Source organism: Aethina tumida, chromosome 1, assembly GCF_024364675.1.
Source record: "Aethina tumida isolate Nest 87 chromosome 1, icAetTumi1.1, whole genome shotgun sequence".
NCBI lineage: Eukaryota > Metazoa > Arthropoda > Insecta > Coleoptera > Nitidulidae > Aethina > Aethina tumida.
Window position 1 is genome coordinate 70,229,874 of NC_065435.1, and position 15,260 is coordinate 70,245,133.

At 29.5% G+C, this 15,260-nt stretch overlaps 2 protein-coding genes across 3 annotated transcripts in view; both read left to right on the plus strand.

The window, feature by feature from the left end:
* The window catches only part of LOC109608840 (beta-1,4-galactosyltransferase galt-1), a 63,928-nt gene extending 55,386 nt beyond the window's left edge, over positions 1 to 8,542 (plus strand). For both annotated transcript variants that reach the window (XM_020025393.2, XM_049962090.1), the window contains 2 exons: positions 4,985 to 5,292; positions 6,556 to 8,542. In XM_020025393.2, the coding sequence (XP_019880952.1) occupies positions 4,985 to 5,292; positions 6,556 to 7,057 (810 nt within the window). In that variant the 3' untranslated portion in view covers positions 7,058 to 8,542. The remainder of the gene's footprint in view (positions 1 to 4,984; positions 5,293 to 6,555) is intronic.
* Positions 8,543 to 11,913: 3,371 nt separating this feature from the next.
* Positions 11,914 to 14,873, plus strand: LOC109608855 (lactosylceramide 4-alpha-galactosyltransferase-like). The gene is made up of 5 exons (XM_020025410.2): positions 11,914 to 12,084; positions 13,569 to 13,686; positions 13,748 to 14,174; positions 14,229 to 14,471; positions 14,523 to 14,873. The coding sequence occupies exons 2-5, from the start codon at positions 13,584 to 13,586 to the stop codon at positions 14,818 to 14,820; spliced, it is 1,071 nt and encodes a 356-aa protein (XP_019880969.2). The 5' UTR covers positions 11,914 to 12,084; positions 13,569 to 13,583; the 3' UTR covers positions 14,821 to 14,873.
* Positions 14,874 to 15,260: the final 387 nt, after the last annotated feature.

Below are 15,260 nucleotides of genomic sequence, written 5' to 3' on the forward strand. Positions count from 1 at the left end.
TTTCCGCACATATTCAATTTTAATATGTGAGTACCGGCATAATATTTTAATGGATCATAAAAGCGCTTTTAAGCTGAAGGCTTATTTAATATTTGACTGTCCCTTTCTGATCGTAAAAACACCACGAATTTCTTTTAATAATTCCTTAATAATGTATCATGCATACATACTACATTTCGTGGCCGTAAAATATTAAAATACACATTCTCATAAAAAATATTTTCCTTGCACAATTCACAATTTTTCCATTGAAATGCGTTTATACAAACTTCACATTTGTACAATTCAATACACCCTTGGAGTTGAAGTTGCTCAATTCCGATCACATCCATATTTACGTATGCAAATTAATATCCACATAAAGAATTTCCGAAATGAACGGTTTCCTTTCGACGGATTGCAAAACGAACGCAAGACCCCGCAAATTCATTCTCGTAAGCCATTTTCATGACACAATCGACATTTTTAATTTAAAAAAGACTCGACTCACAATTACAAATATTACCGGAAACTCGTGCCTTTCTTGTATTTTTTTTTTTTTTTTCGCATTCGTCGCAGCGAAAAGAAATTGGTTGGCATCGTACGTTTCCTGCGCTGTTAAAAGTTTTCCGCGTATCTCGCGAGAAAACGCTCGAAAAGTTGCACAACCAGTGTTTTATATCCTAAAATCGCTGTCTCGCAGTGTAAATTTACATTATGCATGATATATTTCTGCAATACGATGTAAAACGACTGTTTTTTTTTGTTATTGTTTTTGAAATATAGTTTTCGAGTGTTGTGAGGCTCCATGCTTTTATATTCGAGGTTCGGTCGGTTTGGAATAATAAAAGTTTTAAATAAAAAAACAAGCAATATTTTTTTGTTAATAAATTGTGCTTTTATTTGCTACAATATAATTCTGTGCTTTACGCTTCGCTACCTTTTGTTTTACATAGGGGCAGCAAAAAACGAATTATAACAAAATAACACATATCATAGAATAAATATATTTTTTAAACTGTATGCTGCCTTTATACTCATACCTTTTATGTGACTTTTATTAAAAACTGAATAAAAATTAATTTTGTGATGAGAGTTTTAAAGCTCTTTGTTTAAGCACTTTTTTAAATTTGAAAAATATATTGTGCATCAAAGTGAATAGATTATTTGAATTATTTCAAAATTTTTCAGAATATCAATGACAACAATATATATAAAAAAAATTTAATAAACAATTTAATCTCCTGCATAAGTTAAACAAAATTATATCAATAATGAAACTAGTAATAACAACTAAACTCCAAATTCCTTGGGAAATTAATAAAACAAAATTATTTAAAATTAAAAGAAAAAAACAATATTATTGACTAAATTTTTCCAATCAGTACTTAATCTGGCCCCCTCACTCTACAAACAGCTACCACTCTCCACGACATACTCAAAATTAATGAATGAATAAATTCTATTCTTCTCTAAGAGCATCGCAAGCTCCTCCAAATTTTGAGGATGATGGTTTTGAGTATAAATTTTAGAGACAGTCCCATACGTGTTCCCACTTTGCCGATAACAATTCCGAGAGTGACTTTGTGAAACGTTATACATTCGGCTTTTTGTTGTCTCAAATTGATTTTTGTCTTATCTACGCAATTGTTTAACTAATGGTAAGATGTTAATATAGTGCAAAACAAATTTTGATTTGACAATTAGGTAGGTTATAGTTAATACTGTCCAAGGAAAATTAAAAATAATAATACAATGATTTTAAAATATTCTAGATCATAAGTGCATTCTTTAATGAATGAATAGACTTATTACATTAACTATATATAATATACACTGTTCCAAGAAATTACCGCGTCACACCAATAATAATTGATTATTATTAATATTTACTGAAAACGGGAAAAATAAACGTATACACTCTTTGCATATTTACTTAAAAATAGGTTTTTATTTATAAATGTCACAAAAAATGTTAAAAATATTGTTTTTCTTAAAAAAATAAAAATTAACAAAATTCGATATATATAAAAAATATGACAACCTTACATCTTTTGTTCATACTCAAAATCTGAGTTTCAATGTCATTTTGGTTCAAATTGTCCCAAATTTCGAGTATAAGACGCTTCACATCCTCTGAGCTATTCAGCAAGATAATTTCGGATAATATTGATTGTATGTGGTTAGGCATTATTCTGCACCAATAAAAAATTTGGATATGTTCTTCTAGAATGTTCAAAATGCAAAGTCAGCCCTCGAGCGGAAACACGGGACTGCAAATTATCTTTCCTAAGTCGTCGAATAGTTTCAATTCTTATTCGAACTCTTTCTACCCTATTTAACTGAGTCTGTAAACTTCTTGTAGTTACAAACCGTTGTCTCCAAAAATGATCTTGAGCAGGAGTTGTAGCACGACCTTATTTACAAAATTATGAGTGGTGCGTTAATTTCTTGGAAGAGTGTACATAGGTATTAACAATTGATCACAGCAACAATAATGTGCGTCGACAAACGGTAGTAACATGTTTGTATTTTAGGTATCTGTGAGGATGATTTTGAGCTACTGTTTCATTTTATTAACAATTTTCGTTAATTAGGCCTTATTACCCGACAGGTTTTATTACCTGGTAGCTTAGATACTAATGTTCCGTATAGTATTTATCCCACAGTATCTAAAATGTCGTAATATACATAAAACTTCATTATTTTACAATTTGCTAGATAATAAAATTATCGTCTTGCTATCTTTCAAGATTAATTTTTAAAATCTGAAAAATAATTTTATGTATTTATTACATTTTATTCATAAAACTTATTTATATTGGTGGGGCAAATTCATCTTTTTTATTTCAAGCTTAAAACACTTTCACACAGCAATAAAACAGTAACACAGATATTTTACTGAACATACTTAAAATTCACCCATTAATTACACTTTCCTAATTCGTGTTGTCTGCTTTAAATTCGTCCATTTCCCTTTTTTGTCCCCCAGAAAAAGCTTAGGAGATAACTCACTGATGCAATGGATCAGTTTGTCTGGGGACTCGATGTTTGTGAGTGGCAACTTATACATTATGTATGCCTTCAGGACGAAATCGATTATGGGATGTTTAAGGCCAAACGAATCAGTTCGATCGAAATAATTGACGTTTTAATGGTGGAAATACGAGATCGGAGTTTTAAAATCTCCAATATCCAATTTAAATGGCTTCAAAACTTTCTTATTCTAATGATCCATTAATAAATTCGAGAACTCATCTAATTGTAAGTTGAGAATTATCTGCGCAGTGACCAGTTCGCGCAACATGTTTACAAATTTCACACACTCGTCGTTAGGTCCAAAACTAATAAAATACATTAATTAGTAGTTTAAACTTTCCAAGTACTTTATCCAGCATTAAACAAGCTAACGGTTATGATGATAACCAATATTACAACCCTGATAATGTTATATAATTGCTTGCTTCGACCTCGTTACTCTTTTACGCCCCATTATTTTATTATCGCGTATAACATGGATCATTTAATATGATGTGACGTAAAATATTAACAATTGTTTTCGCAAAGATGTGTTGTTGGACATTTCTCAATATTATTTCAGTATGTGCTTATTTAATTGTTTATTTTACACGGAGTAGAGTGTGAAAAACACACAAGCTTTCTTTTGCAAAATGTTTACACTAAGAGGGATGTTGCATCTCAAACAAATGAGGGGATTTTATTGATACAGGCTCTTGTTTGTAGGACATTGAATAAGTATTGATTTGCATCAACAGGTCGTCCTTATTGATAAAGCTGTTTAATTCGATGAGTCATTAGAGGAAAGGTCTTCTAAGTTTGTCGACATTGCATTAATGGCCCTAAAATAGAAAGTGGGGGTTTATGAATGGAAAAGGGAACTTTCAATTAGGGAAGTTTACATTTTATAATCAGTTGTAAGGCCTGCTAAAAATGGCACAATCTTTAATTAAAAAGCTATAAATTGGTATTGGCAGATTATTTTCAATGGTTTATATGGTTCCTTTAAAAGTACACAAAATAAAATTGTTATTGCACTAAAGTTAGGACATTCGGAAGTTCAATTTATTACACAAGACGTTAAGAAATAAAAGTCGCAAGCACGTGGCACGTAAAGTTTGATGTCTTACAATTAGACACTTTAATATTTAGTATCAATTTATTTTATTACATTTTTTTGACAAGAGAAGAAACTTATTCAATTGTTGTGATAATGATATATTAATTGAATGATTCACTAATTCAATTGAAGTAATGAAAAGAGAAGTGCTTTATTCTAAAACAACCTTTAAAATAAAACTATTTTCTGATCGGTTTTCTCTATTAAGGATCGTAATAATAATGTTAAAAATGATAAAAGGAAAAGCAGCGGCATATCTGATATATTGCCGGGAATGCTACGTTGGTTTTAACTCGCTGTAACAACGAAATAAAATTATTTATTTGTTTTCTTGTTTTCCAGAAAATATCTGTGGAAATGTAACAATTAATTATCCCTGTTATAATTTTAAGTGTGTTTTCAACTTCGAGCACGTATTTTTAATGTTAGTTTAGTTATAATACTGGAATTATTATTACAAATTAGTTTGTTCACAAAATATCTTAAAATATAATCCTCTAGTATTTATTCGACAGCCAATTCCACTACGGTGGATATTAGCACGGCACAAAACAGTATTTATTTGACTTAAATTCAATTTGCATTTAAATAGAACCCAGAAACGACGGAAATAGCCTCCACTTCTTGTCGTTTAGATAAAAAGACAGTTTAGTTCAATTTAAAAGAGGCGTAGATACTTTTATTGTACTAACAAGTCGGAATAAGGAAGTCGGACGGGGTTAATTCTATTCAATGAACGGGTGGTTTTGAGGGCAATGACAATTTGAAGCAGTCCAAGGAAAATTTACGAATACATTTATGTCAAAACCTAAAGCTACACAACTGTAATTGGAAATAATCTAATTTCTTCCTTTTGTTCTGCTCCAGGAGATGCAGTTGCTGGAGTTCATCGAGCTGAACAGGCTGATGGGCGTGGACCACTTCACGTTCTACAACCACACGGTGGGGCCGCAGGTCGGTTGTATCCTGCAGGACTACATCAACAGGGGCATCGTCACGATGTTGCCCTGGCAGCTGGACATGATCACCCAGAAGGAGATCAGAACTGAAGGTCTCTTTGCAGCATTGAACGACTGTTTGTACAGGAGCATGTACAAGTACTCCCACGTACTGTTGATCGACTTGGACGAGTACATCATACCGAATTACAATGACACTTTGCCCCAATTAATCGAGTAAGATTATCTTTTGAGTGGAGTTTATTTTTTTATAAAGGTTTGGAATTATTGATTTATTTTAAAAAGGATTTGGAATCGTTGAAAATTTGCATGCTCGGTAAAGTCCCTCATATATCACATTGACAGCACACTTTGTGTTTTAACTAACAGTTTTTTTATCGCGTTTGTTTTCTTCCACCTACCGATCTGGCGTCCCTTCCTTTGTAATGAATTGATGGAGGGTCAGTCCTGATTAATGGTGACAAAATATCGATAAATAATAGTTAAGTGGTCATTTTTCACACCAACGCCTCGAAATATGGCAAGTTTATGATGTCCAAATTAAATTATATTCAATCGGAAAAACTTATACATTATTATTGATGTGTTTCACTTCGTAATTATAAATTTTCAAAGCATCTATTAAGAAGATGGATGCGCCACATTGCCGCAATTTTGCCAACTCCAATGGCACATTCTGCAGACGAAAACTTTATCACAGACATTGCAGGTTACTGGCTGAATTTACTTGTTTGATAACTGTTAATGTGCCCATAAAATTAAGTGCTGATTGCAATTAGAAAGCATTCTGCAAAGCACAAGATAACTCGGTCGTAAAACAATAAGACACTGCACAACATTCAGAAACAATTTCATTTAAAACTGTGTTCAACTGGATGTTGACATATAAATATACAGAGAAATGTTGGATAAACTTTAAATATTAATTTTGCAATGTTAAATTTCTTCTGATGTTACAAAACTGTTAAAGAGTTTTTTATATTATGTGATGTACCATCGAACTAAAATAAGAATTAAAAATTTCCAAATGGAATTATTAATTTCCTAAGGAACTCAAAAAAACTAAATAAATATAAAGAAGTGATGTTACACTCAAAAATTATAAACTCGATACTTCAATTATAGTCAGTTTCTAAACAGTGGGTGTTAATTAGCCTTGACGATAACATGTATTCAATTTCACGTATGTATATCATTTAAAATCCCATAATTATCATTACATTGATAGTAGCTTAGTTGCTTTGAGCATTTGGGAAATGTTAATACGAATTAATGATGTTAAAATAATTACATTTAACTAGGTACACATTTGTTCTAGCCAACAAAACAAAGTTTGTTCTGTACTTATTCATTACATGTGTATGTTAATAGTTGAAGATATTTTTCTCCCTAGTTTAATTATGTTTGTGTACATAGGAGAGTATTAATTTTGAATACCACATTTGTTAAAAATGTTTCTTAACACTTTGCCCTTTCCAGTTACTTGAACAAACGACTCAACACCCGGACCACAGGCTCATACTCCTTCCAAAACGCGTTCTTCTATCTGCAGTGGCAGGACGACGAATCCATCTACGATTTCAAGGACTCGGTGGCCTCCAGCTTGGTCACCCTGAAGAAGACTCGAAGAAAAACAAAACTTCATCCCCACAAGCAACGGTCGAAGTACATTTGCAGGCCGGAACTGGTGGTGGAGGCAGGCAATCACTTTATCTGGGAATTCGTTCCGGGACACGGAACGTTGAACGTGCCGTCGGACGCGGCGATCCTTCACCATTACAGAATTTGCGAGTTCGGTGGTAACGATTGTATCAAGACGGCGTCTACAGTGGACAAGACTGCTTATAGGTATAAGGACCAGTTAGTGCCTGTTGTGACTGCGCGCTACAAGGAACTGTGGGGCAAGTGCAACCTGACTCCTTTGCAGGATCCGCCCACCAAGCCCGTCGGGATCTTCATGAAAATGCTCAAGGGGTCTTAGACGTAAGGGTGCTGAGGAAATTAATTCTGTATATTTGGAATTTATTTGCTCTATCTGCTTTGGTTTGTTTGTTCCTATGGCGTTTTTTTGTAAGCGAATCACTGGTTATTATTTCTTACTTGGATTTATTGCTAGGGTATAGAAAAATAATTTCAATTAAATTAATTAAATAAAACTTGTAATTCTTTAAGTTCAAAAAAGTTAAAAAGACGGAACTTAGACACTAAATGTAAAAATAAAGCGAAAAGTTTTATTTGGAATTGCATTTTAATGATGAAAAATATGGTAAACAGGAAACAAATACGAAAATATTTCTGGATAATGTAACCAATAAAATGAGTAATATTTACTCCACGGATAATAAAAAATTGACATCATGTTTATTAAACATAATGTTTGAACGAGATAATAAAGTGATTTGATTACAAAGTATTCATTTTGATAAAAAAATTTTATTACAACGTGTATTTAAATATAGGATATTTATTTAAAATTTATGAATTTCATCATAGTCTGCACGATTTTAATTTCTATTCATGTATAAACTTTTCAATTTATATTCAGATATTTAAATAACAAAATATTGGAAATGTAGAACTCATCAACTCATCAATTTATTTTCAATTTCTCGTTAAATTATTTTAATTTGTAAATATTTTTAAGTGTTAAACATCTAGTCAAGTTTGCAAGACAGTTGATTCAGTTAAATTTCTACCTCCTTAGGTTAATCTAGTAGTTAAATAATTGTAAACCAATTGAACTATATATAATTAAAATTTTCACCACTATTTGTAATGTGATATAATTTAATGATTTTAATTATAATTATACTAATTACATTTTATATGTTTGTAAAGGAAAATGTTGTACATTGTCCATTTCTTCTTATATTATTGTATATTAATAAGGAATTAATACTTGTAAATACGATGACTTAAGTAATAATTTTAAAAAGCAATCAATTTATATTTTTATATTGTCATAAGTTCTCAACAACATGTAAATATTGTTATGTCAATATTATTTGTAGTTTTATGTTTTGTTCAATATTGAGGTCGCGTGTATTTTTTTTTTTTTTTTTTAATTTTTTTTAATATTTTACACTTCGACTTAGGTACCATAAAATGTAACTTATATGACCGGGCAGAAAATATTTTAAAGTTATTCAAGTTAAAGTCAAACTTGAGCAATAATCTACAAAGAAATTGGTATAATTTGTAATAATTTAATTCTCTTGTACATAAATATATATATTTTTAAGTATACAGCACCAAAACCTGCTTTGCTCTAATAACGAAATAACTCTATAAATGTTTGTACATAGATTAGTTTGATTGATTTACATGACCAAAATTCATATTTTATAACTCACAGTTTTTTGTGATACTTTTATCAATTCATAATCAAATACTTGTATAAGAACAATAAGTAGGAGATGTATTTTATTAAAAAAATGTAAATATATTGTTATATGAAGTAAATATATATGTGTTTTATTCATACAACATAACGGTTTTGATTTAGATATAAAAATTATGCATGGGACAATCCATCCCTAGTTAACTACCTTTAAATCGGACTCCTGAACTGAGTTGCTTTTCCTATAACACCCGTGTTCTCTATGTGTTGATTCTATCGGAAAAAACATGAATTTCTTAAAAAATCAATATTCAGAATATTTAACCAATTGAAAATGTATACATTTTTCAAAAAAACATTTCAATTGTCATTTTTATTGATTGATTTTGAAGAGTTTTGAGACCGCCATTTTTAATGTTTTTTCTTTTGAATAAACAAGGTAAAACACATGCTTGTTCTATTTTTTCATATAAGCCACATAGATATCGGTATATTTGTTTTTTTTTTTATTTAAACCAACATTCGAAGAAAATGGCAAGCCTTGTGGAAACTGATTATTTCGTTAGATTCGTAATTAAATTACGCATTCATAGACAAGTAATTTCTTCATGAATTTAATAATATTAATATTCCAAACTAATAATGTATTCTAAAACACATTTTCAGGACCTAGCCGACTAAGAGCATATAAAAACATAAAAATGTTGCGGCAAAAAAAGATAAGAAGAAATTTACTACTAAATCTATATTTTTCTTTCATTTCATCTTTATCTTCACGCATAGGGAACAAGCAATAGTCCTCCATCGTTTGCTCATACCAGAAACTCTGCTATTTTGTCTATATTTTATTCTATTGCAGACATCTCTTGGTGGAATCTTTCACCTTATTCGTCGGTTACTCGGTTTTCGATTTTATAAATTTCAAAATACTTTCAATATGTATACATAAATATAATTTGGCATAATTCAAAACAGGACACCTCCAAAAATCAAAATAGCACAAATTATTTTATTTTTCAAGAATATTGGAATATTATATAATGTATAATGAATTGAATGGATTGGTGGAAGTAAATAAAATTTGGGTATTAAGAGTATTCATATAATTATAATATTATGTTATTAGCATAATGTTCCAATATTTTTGAAAAATAAAATAATTTGTGCTATATATAATAATATATATAATATTTCATTTCTTGCAAAATTTTTAATTAAAAAAAAATGTTAATTTAAACACATTTTATTGGGTTCATCCTCAATTTATCTGTTCATTAGCACCGTAAATTTTGCAATTATATGCAATTTTGGGACATTTTAACCTGAGTCAACATCAAATAAGTTACATGCATAATATCTTACAAAGTGTAATAAATGGCACCTGGAATTCTTATCGGAAAGTCCCAGGATGGATCCACCTTGTCGTGGTCCTGAGGCTCAGTACCGCTCCGCAAACCAGTGGCAGTGGGGAGCTAATGGATCCAACACCTGCAAATCCAATCCATCCCCAGAAAGATCTCGGATCTTCTTCAGATTGGGTTCGTTCTTCCGAACCCAGTTAACAGGGGCTGGCATCTTTGTCAGTCCCGTCTTCTGATTCAGCATACCTCGTATATGCAAATATACGTTCTTTTCCCCCATGTATGATTTATCATATATGGTAAACACCTATGGTTGTGATCTTCGGATCGGTGCCCGGAGAGAGGTTTTTAAACTTTCCCCTCTTTGTCCCCCAAAAAAAAAAATTATCGGAAAACTGGTAATGCCAATACGTCTGGTGGTGGTGGACAACGAGGTTCAACCAGAAGACAGGACAGTTTTTTGCTAGACCAAATTGCACATTTAGGCTTTGGACGTTGTAAGTCTGTCTAATTGTTTGTTCACAATGTAGATATACATACACTACGATAGCCATATTTGGATACAGGGTCTAAATGGTGACAGTTTATTACTATTCCATTTGCTCATGAATTTGGAGCAAATTTATTTTTTGTAGACAGCAATAGCTGATTTCACCGTGCGTTGATGTTACAAAATTATGACAATATTTGTATATAATAATCTTCGTGTTCACCAGACTGCAGTTCAATTTAACATTTCAATTTAACACCACCTTCAAAGACAAGTATATGCTCGCAAACACTAGTCCCAAAATTTGAAAGAGGTTGCTAATGCTTTTAGAAATGAATGGCGAGCTACAGATCAAGAATTTATTCACTAGTTCGTACGTATGTAAGCCAAGGAAGTTGGAAGCTGGTCATAGAGCAAAGGAGGAACCCACCAAGTACAAAAATGTTAACAGTTAATATTGTTATTTTTTTTTAATTCTAATTAATTGTTTTATTAATTTCCCAAAGAATTTGACGATATTAGTTTTATTACTCGTTTAAAAGTTCTGTTGTTGATGCAATTTAATTTAATTTATCAATGTTTATTAATATAAATTATATCAATGTTTATTAATATAAATAAAATAAAATTTATTTCCATATATATTTTCAATATATTGATTGCAATTTAATATAATTGGTATTTTAATTTTTGAATAATTCAAATAATCCACTTCTGAAGTCGCTGAAAAAGATTTATATTTATATACTTATTTTTCCTCCTTTTCATCATAATATTCACATTCATCTATCTTTTATGCTAGAGCTTGAAATTAAATAAGTTATTGATTAATCTTAGAAATTATTTGTTTATTATTTATAAAAATAAAATTTTTAATTTCCATATTATGAAGAACAGTAAACTGTATATAAATAAGGCTATACTACACATTCAAGATTTTAGAACACAAAAATCACTTATTTGCTACTTACTCAGTGCCAAACAATTGTTTTCAAAAAACCCTCTTTTCAGACTGGTGAAAGAAATTATAAAGGATAAAACAAAGTGTGAATCTTGTCTTCCTACAGATTTCATTGCTATTGGTAGAATCAAAGGAAATGAAAAAATCGACAGGCTCACAAGACAAACAGTCCAGTACAATCAGGAATCAGCAGATCAAACCCAAATATAGTCAGATCTACACAATAAAATACATCTCAAACCAGAAGTGGGGAACAATTAGCAACATTCAGAATCTATTGAGAGACCAAATACAATCAATGAAAGTTTTGTTTGTAAATAGAATTTAAAAAAAATGATCCACTTTGAAAAGTTAATAATTATAAAAACTTTATAAACTATAAATTCACATATTCTTTTTTAATTTGTGTATTTCATTAAAAAATAAATATCATGAAGAAAAAAACGAATTATTTATCCAATTTTCAAGTTTTATGAATGAATTAAAAATTTAAAAAAAGGTAGTTCTAAAGTATAAAAACAATTGCATATCTTCTATGAGTTATTTTGAAATTAGGTATCCTTTTCTGTCAGTTGTGACAGAATTAATTATAAACATACCTTTGTCTACAAAAGTCTAAAAAGTTCCAACAGAATAGCAGGTGAGTTTCAATTCTAAAATGCAAAGACTATGTGCGATTTTCACAAAGGTTAACTAAAATTTGCTTCAAATGGATGAATTGTAGTAAAAGTAACAATTTAAATTTATCATACTGCGTGACTTTGTAAAAATTCGTGTCGATATAACTTGTAACCACAATTTGGTTTATCTGCCAAAATATGTCAAAGTGGTAAATCTCCATACTACTCGCTTAAAAGTAAGTATTAATTAATTAATATATATATATTTATAATTATAACAAAACTAACTTATCAAAATATACAAAAAAAAAAAACAAATAAAATATATGTACACTACCATATTTATAATATTTACATATTTACAACAATACTAGTACACTTGTCAATGAAGTATAATGATATTCTAATGTTAACAATTTATAGATTGATTTCTTTTATATTTGTAGAAAGAATGTACTAATGAACAAACTTATTTTAAAATGTTAAATTAATGTGTCTGTTTCAAATATTTGTATTAAACGGTCTTGTAATTAGTAAACTCATTCATTTTGCTCAGATTTGAAAATCATTAAAATTGTTGTAAATTAATCCATCTAATATTCATTATAAAATATTTCTTATTTGGTATAATTAAATTCTAATTTCGATTTAAAAATATGAACTTATAGAATCATTTAATCTTATTAAATTAATAAATTATAGTTCTGTAGTATTTTTATTAACCAATACTAAACATGTCTTCAAATTTAATTTATTCTTATGATTTTTTGTCAGTCTGCTTGTTGAATTTTAATAAATGTTGCATAAATATAAAAATATCCTTATCAAATATGAATTGTATTATTTAAATAAATGAATTTTAATCAAGTTTGTCAGAAATAAATGTATTTGTAAATGTATTTATGTTGTAGAGCATTGAAATTACGATTAGTCTGAATCTAATCTAATTATATTCCAAATCTATCTAATAAGGTATAAAAGAAATAACATATTACTTTTATGTCATAAAACAGTAAGTATTAATATATATTTAATTAAAACATAACTAATATCAAAATATACAATAAACAAATAAAATATTTGTACATTAACATATTTCTAATAAACATTTCTATCATTTTCTAGTAAATCAGGGTTTTTGTTTCTAGTAATTATTTTAATTACAATTTTTTCAGTGTTAGTAAAATAAATGATGAGAAAACAACAAGGTTATTATAACTTATTATTATATGTTTTAAAATAAACAATTTTGAATGTACTAAAATTATTCATTTACATTTGTAGAATATCAATATAATATAAAGAAATAAAATGATAACTTACTGGTTGATTTTTTATAAAGAATAAAAATGCTGGTGGACAAATTAAATTATTATTTAGTAAAACTTATCATTTAGGTCTCTGACAATGCAACTTTCTTACCCAACGGAAACCGTTATTCGTGAATGATCTGATTTAATTATAATTTCATTCGTTAGCGGACGACAATAAGTTACAGAATAAGGAAATTCGTTGGTTAAGTACTAGTGTCATTATTATCAAGGGGAATTTTTGTACAATTGCAAAATCTGTACAATGTAAGGAATGAGAATGATAATGCACGATAATCGAAGGCAAAATTTAATTCCTGATATAATATCGGTACTAGTATATTATAAATATGTGCGTGTATATCGAGACGTTTTATTATCTATTCGATTTAAAATGTATTACTTTTTAGGACAAAATTTATATAATGGAATTACCTCGCACAAGAAGATTTATTAAAACTTGTTTCATCACAGTGGGTTGTATTATGTTAATAGTATTTTCATACACCCACCTTTCCTTACATCAAGGTAACACATTTTATCGTGAATTATTTGAAATAGTGAAAAACAACAACACATTTGTTTATAGTAAAGGAAATCGCATTGTTTGTTGAAACGGGAGATCTGTACTGTTACGAAAAACATGCACCATCGCTGCCGGTTATCACTAAAGCCAAATTCGACAAACCTTCAATATTTTTTCTGGAAACTACTTGTAGATCTGACAGGGCTGGAAGAATTATTCTTAATGCTAGGCAAGCTTGTTCCGTCGAATCGGCAGCAAAAGCAAACCCTAACACGGTCGTCAACCTACTATATTTATCTCCGGGGTTGATTGGCGATACGAACATAGAACCAGATCGCATTATGAAAGCTGTCTTAAGTTATGACAACGTGTTCCTGTACCGGATTAACATTGAAGAGTATGTAAGTAATACGCCTGTTGAGCAACTATTCAAAAATGGTGAACTGAAAAAGTCTCTGTATCAAACAGTCCACGCGAGCGATATATTAAGGTCAGTTAAAAATTTTTTCATTCATTTTTGATTAACCAAATTAAGCGACTGTAGAATGTTAACACTGTGGAAATATGGAGGTATGTACTTGGATTTGGACATAATCGTCATGAAAAGCCTTGAAAAAATGGATACTAACTTCGTCGTGCCACAGACAGTAAACGAAATGGCTAATGGAGCTATGGCTTTTAGCATACATGGTAGTGGTCATAAGTATGCGGAATATTGTTTATATAACATTGTTAAGAACTACAATGGAGAAACATGGGCTGGAAATGGACCAGATGTTGTGAAAAGGTACTTAGTATGCAATATTTATATTTTCATCTTTTTTGTTGTTGTTTCCAGAATGACGGATGCAGTTTGTAGAAGACCCACTGTATTCGGTAATCTGACTCATTGCAAAGATTTGACTATATATCCTCCTAAAACATTTTATGCCATTTATTACACATCATGGCAGAAATTTTTTAATATCAATTATACTCGATTTGTTGATAATGAAATCAAGGATAGCAAGGGAGTCCATTTCTGGAATAAGTTGAGTGCTCATTTGGAACTTTCATTGGATTCCAACGCGCCTTATTTAAATTTAGCTAGAAAATATTGTCCAAAGGTGATAAAACAGTTAGATACTGTGTTTTAATTTTGAATTGTAAAATAAATATATTTTTTCATTTAAATAAATTATAAAATATACCGTAAAATATTTTCATTGAAAATGTCCCAATATCATATAAATGTTGTAAACCATGCGAACAATTTCATACGAATTTCAAGTTTGATAATACTTTGTACAACTTCTATAGTACTATAGCACTATTTACACATTTTTTCTTCAACCAGCTACGGTTCATTTAAAATTAATATAATATATGTAACTTACCTTTGTAAAAATCCGTAAATTCTTAAATATGTTTTACTTTAAAATATGCAAGATATTACAGTTAGTTTGGATTAAATTTTATTTAATTTTTATCATATAAGGAAATTTAAAATTTAATAATTTTGATGTATTAAATATATTAATAAAATAATAGGCAACCCAGATTACGTCATCAATTCCTACCTTAAATAATTTAAAAT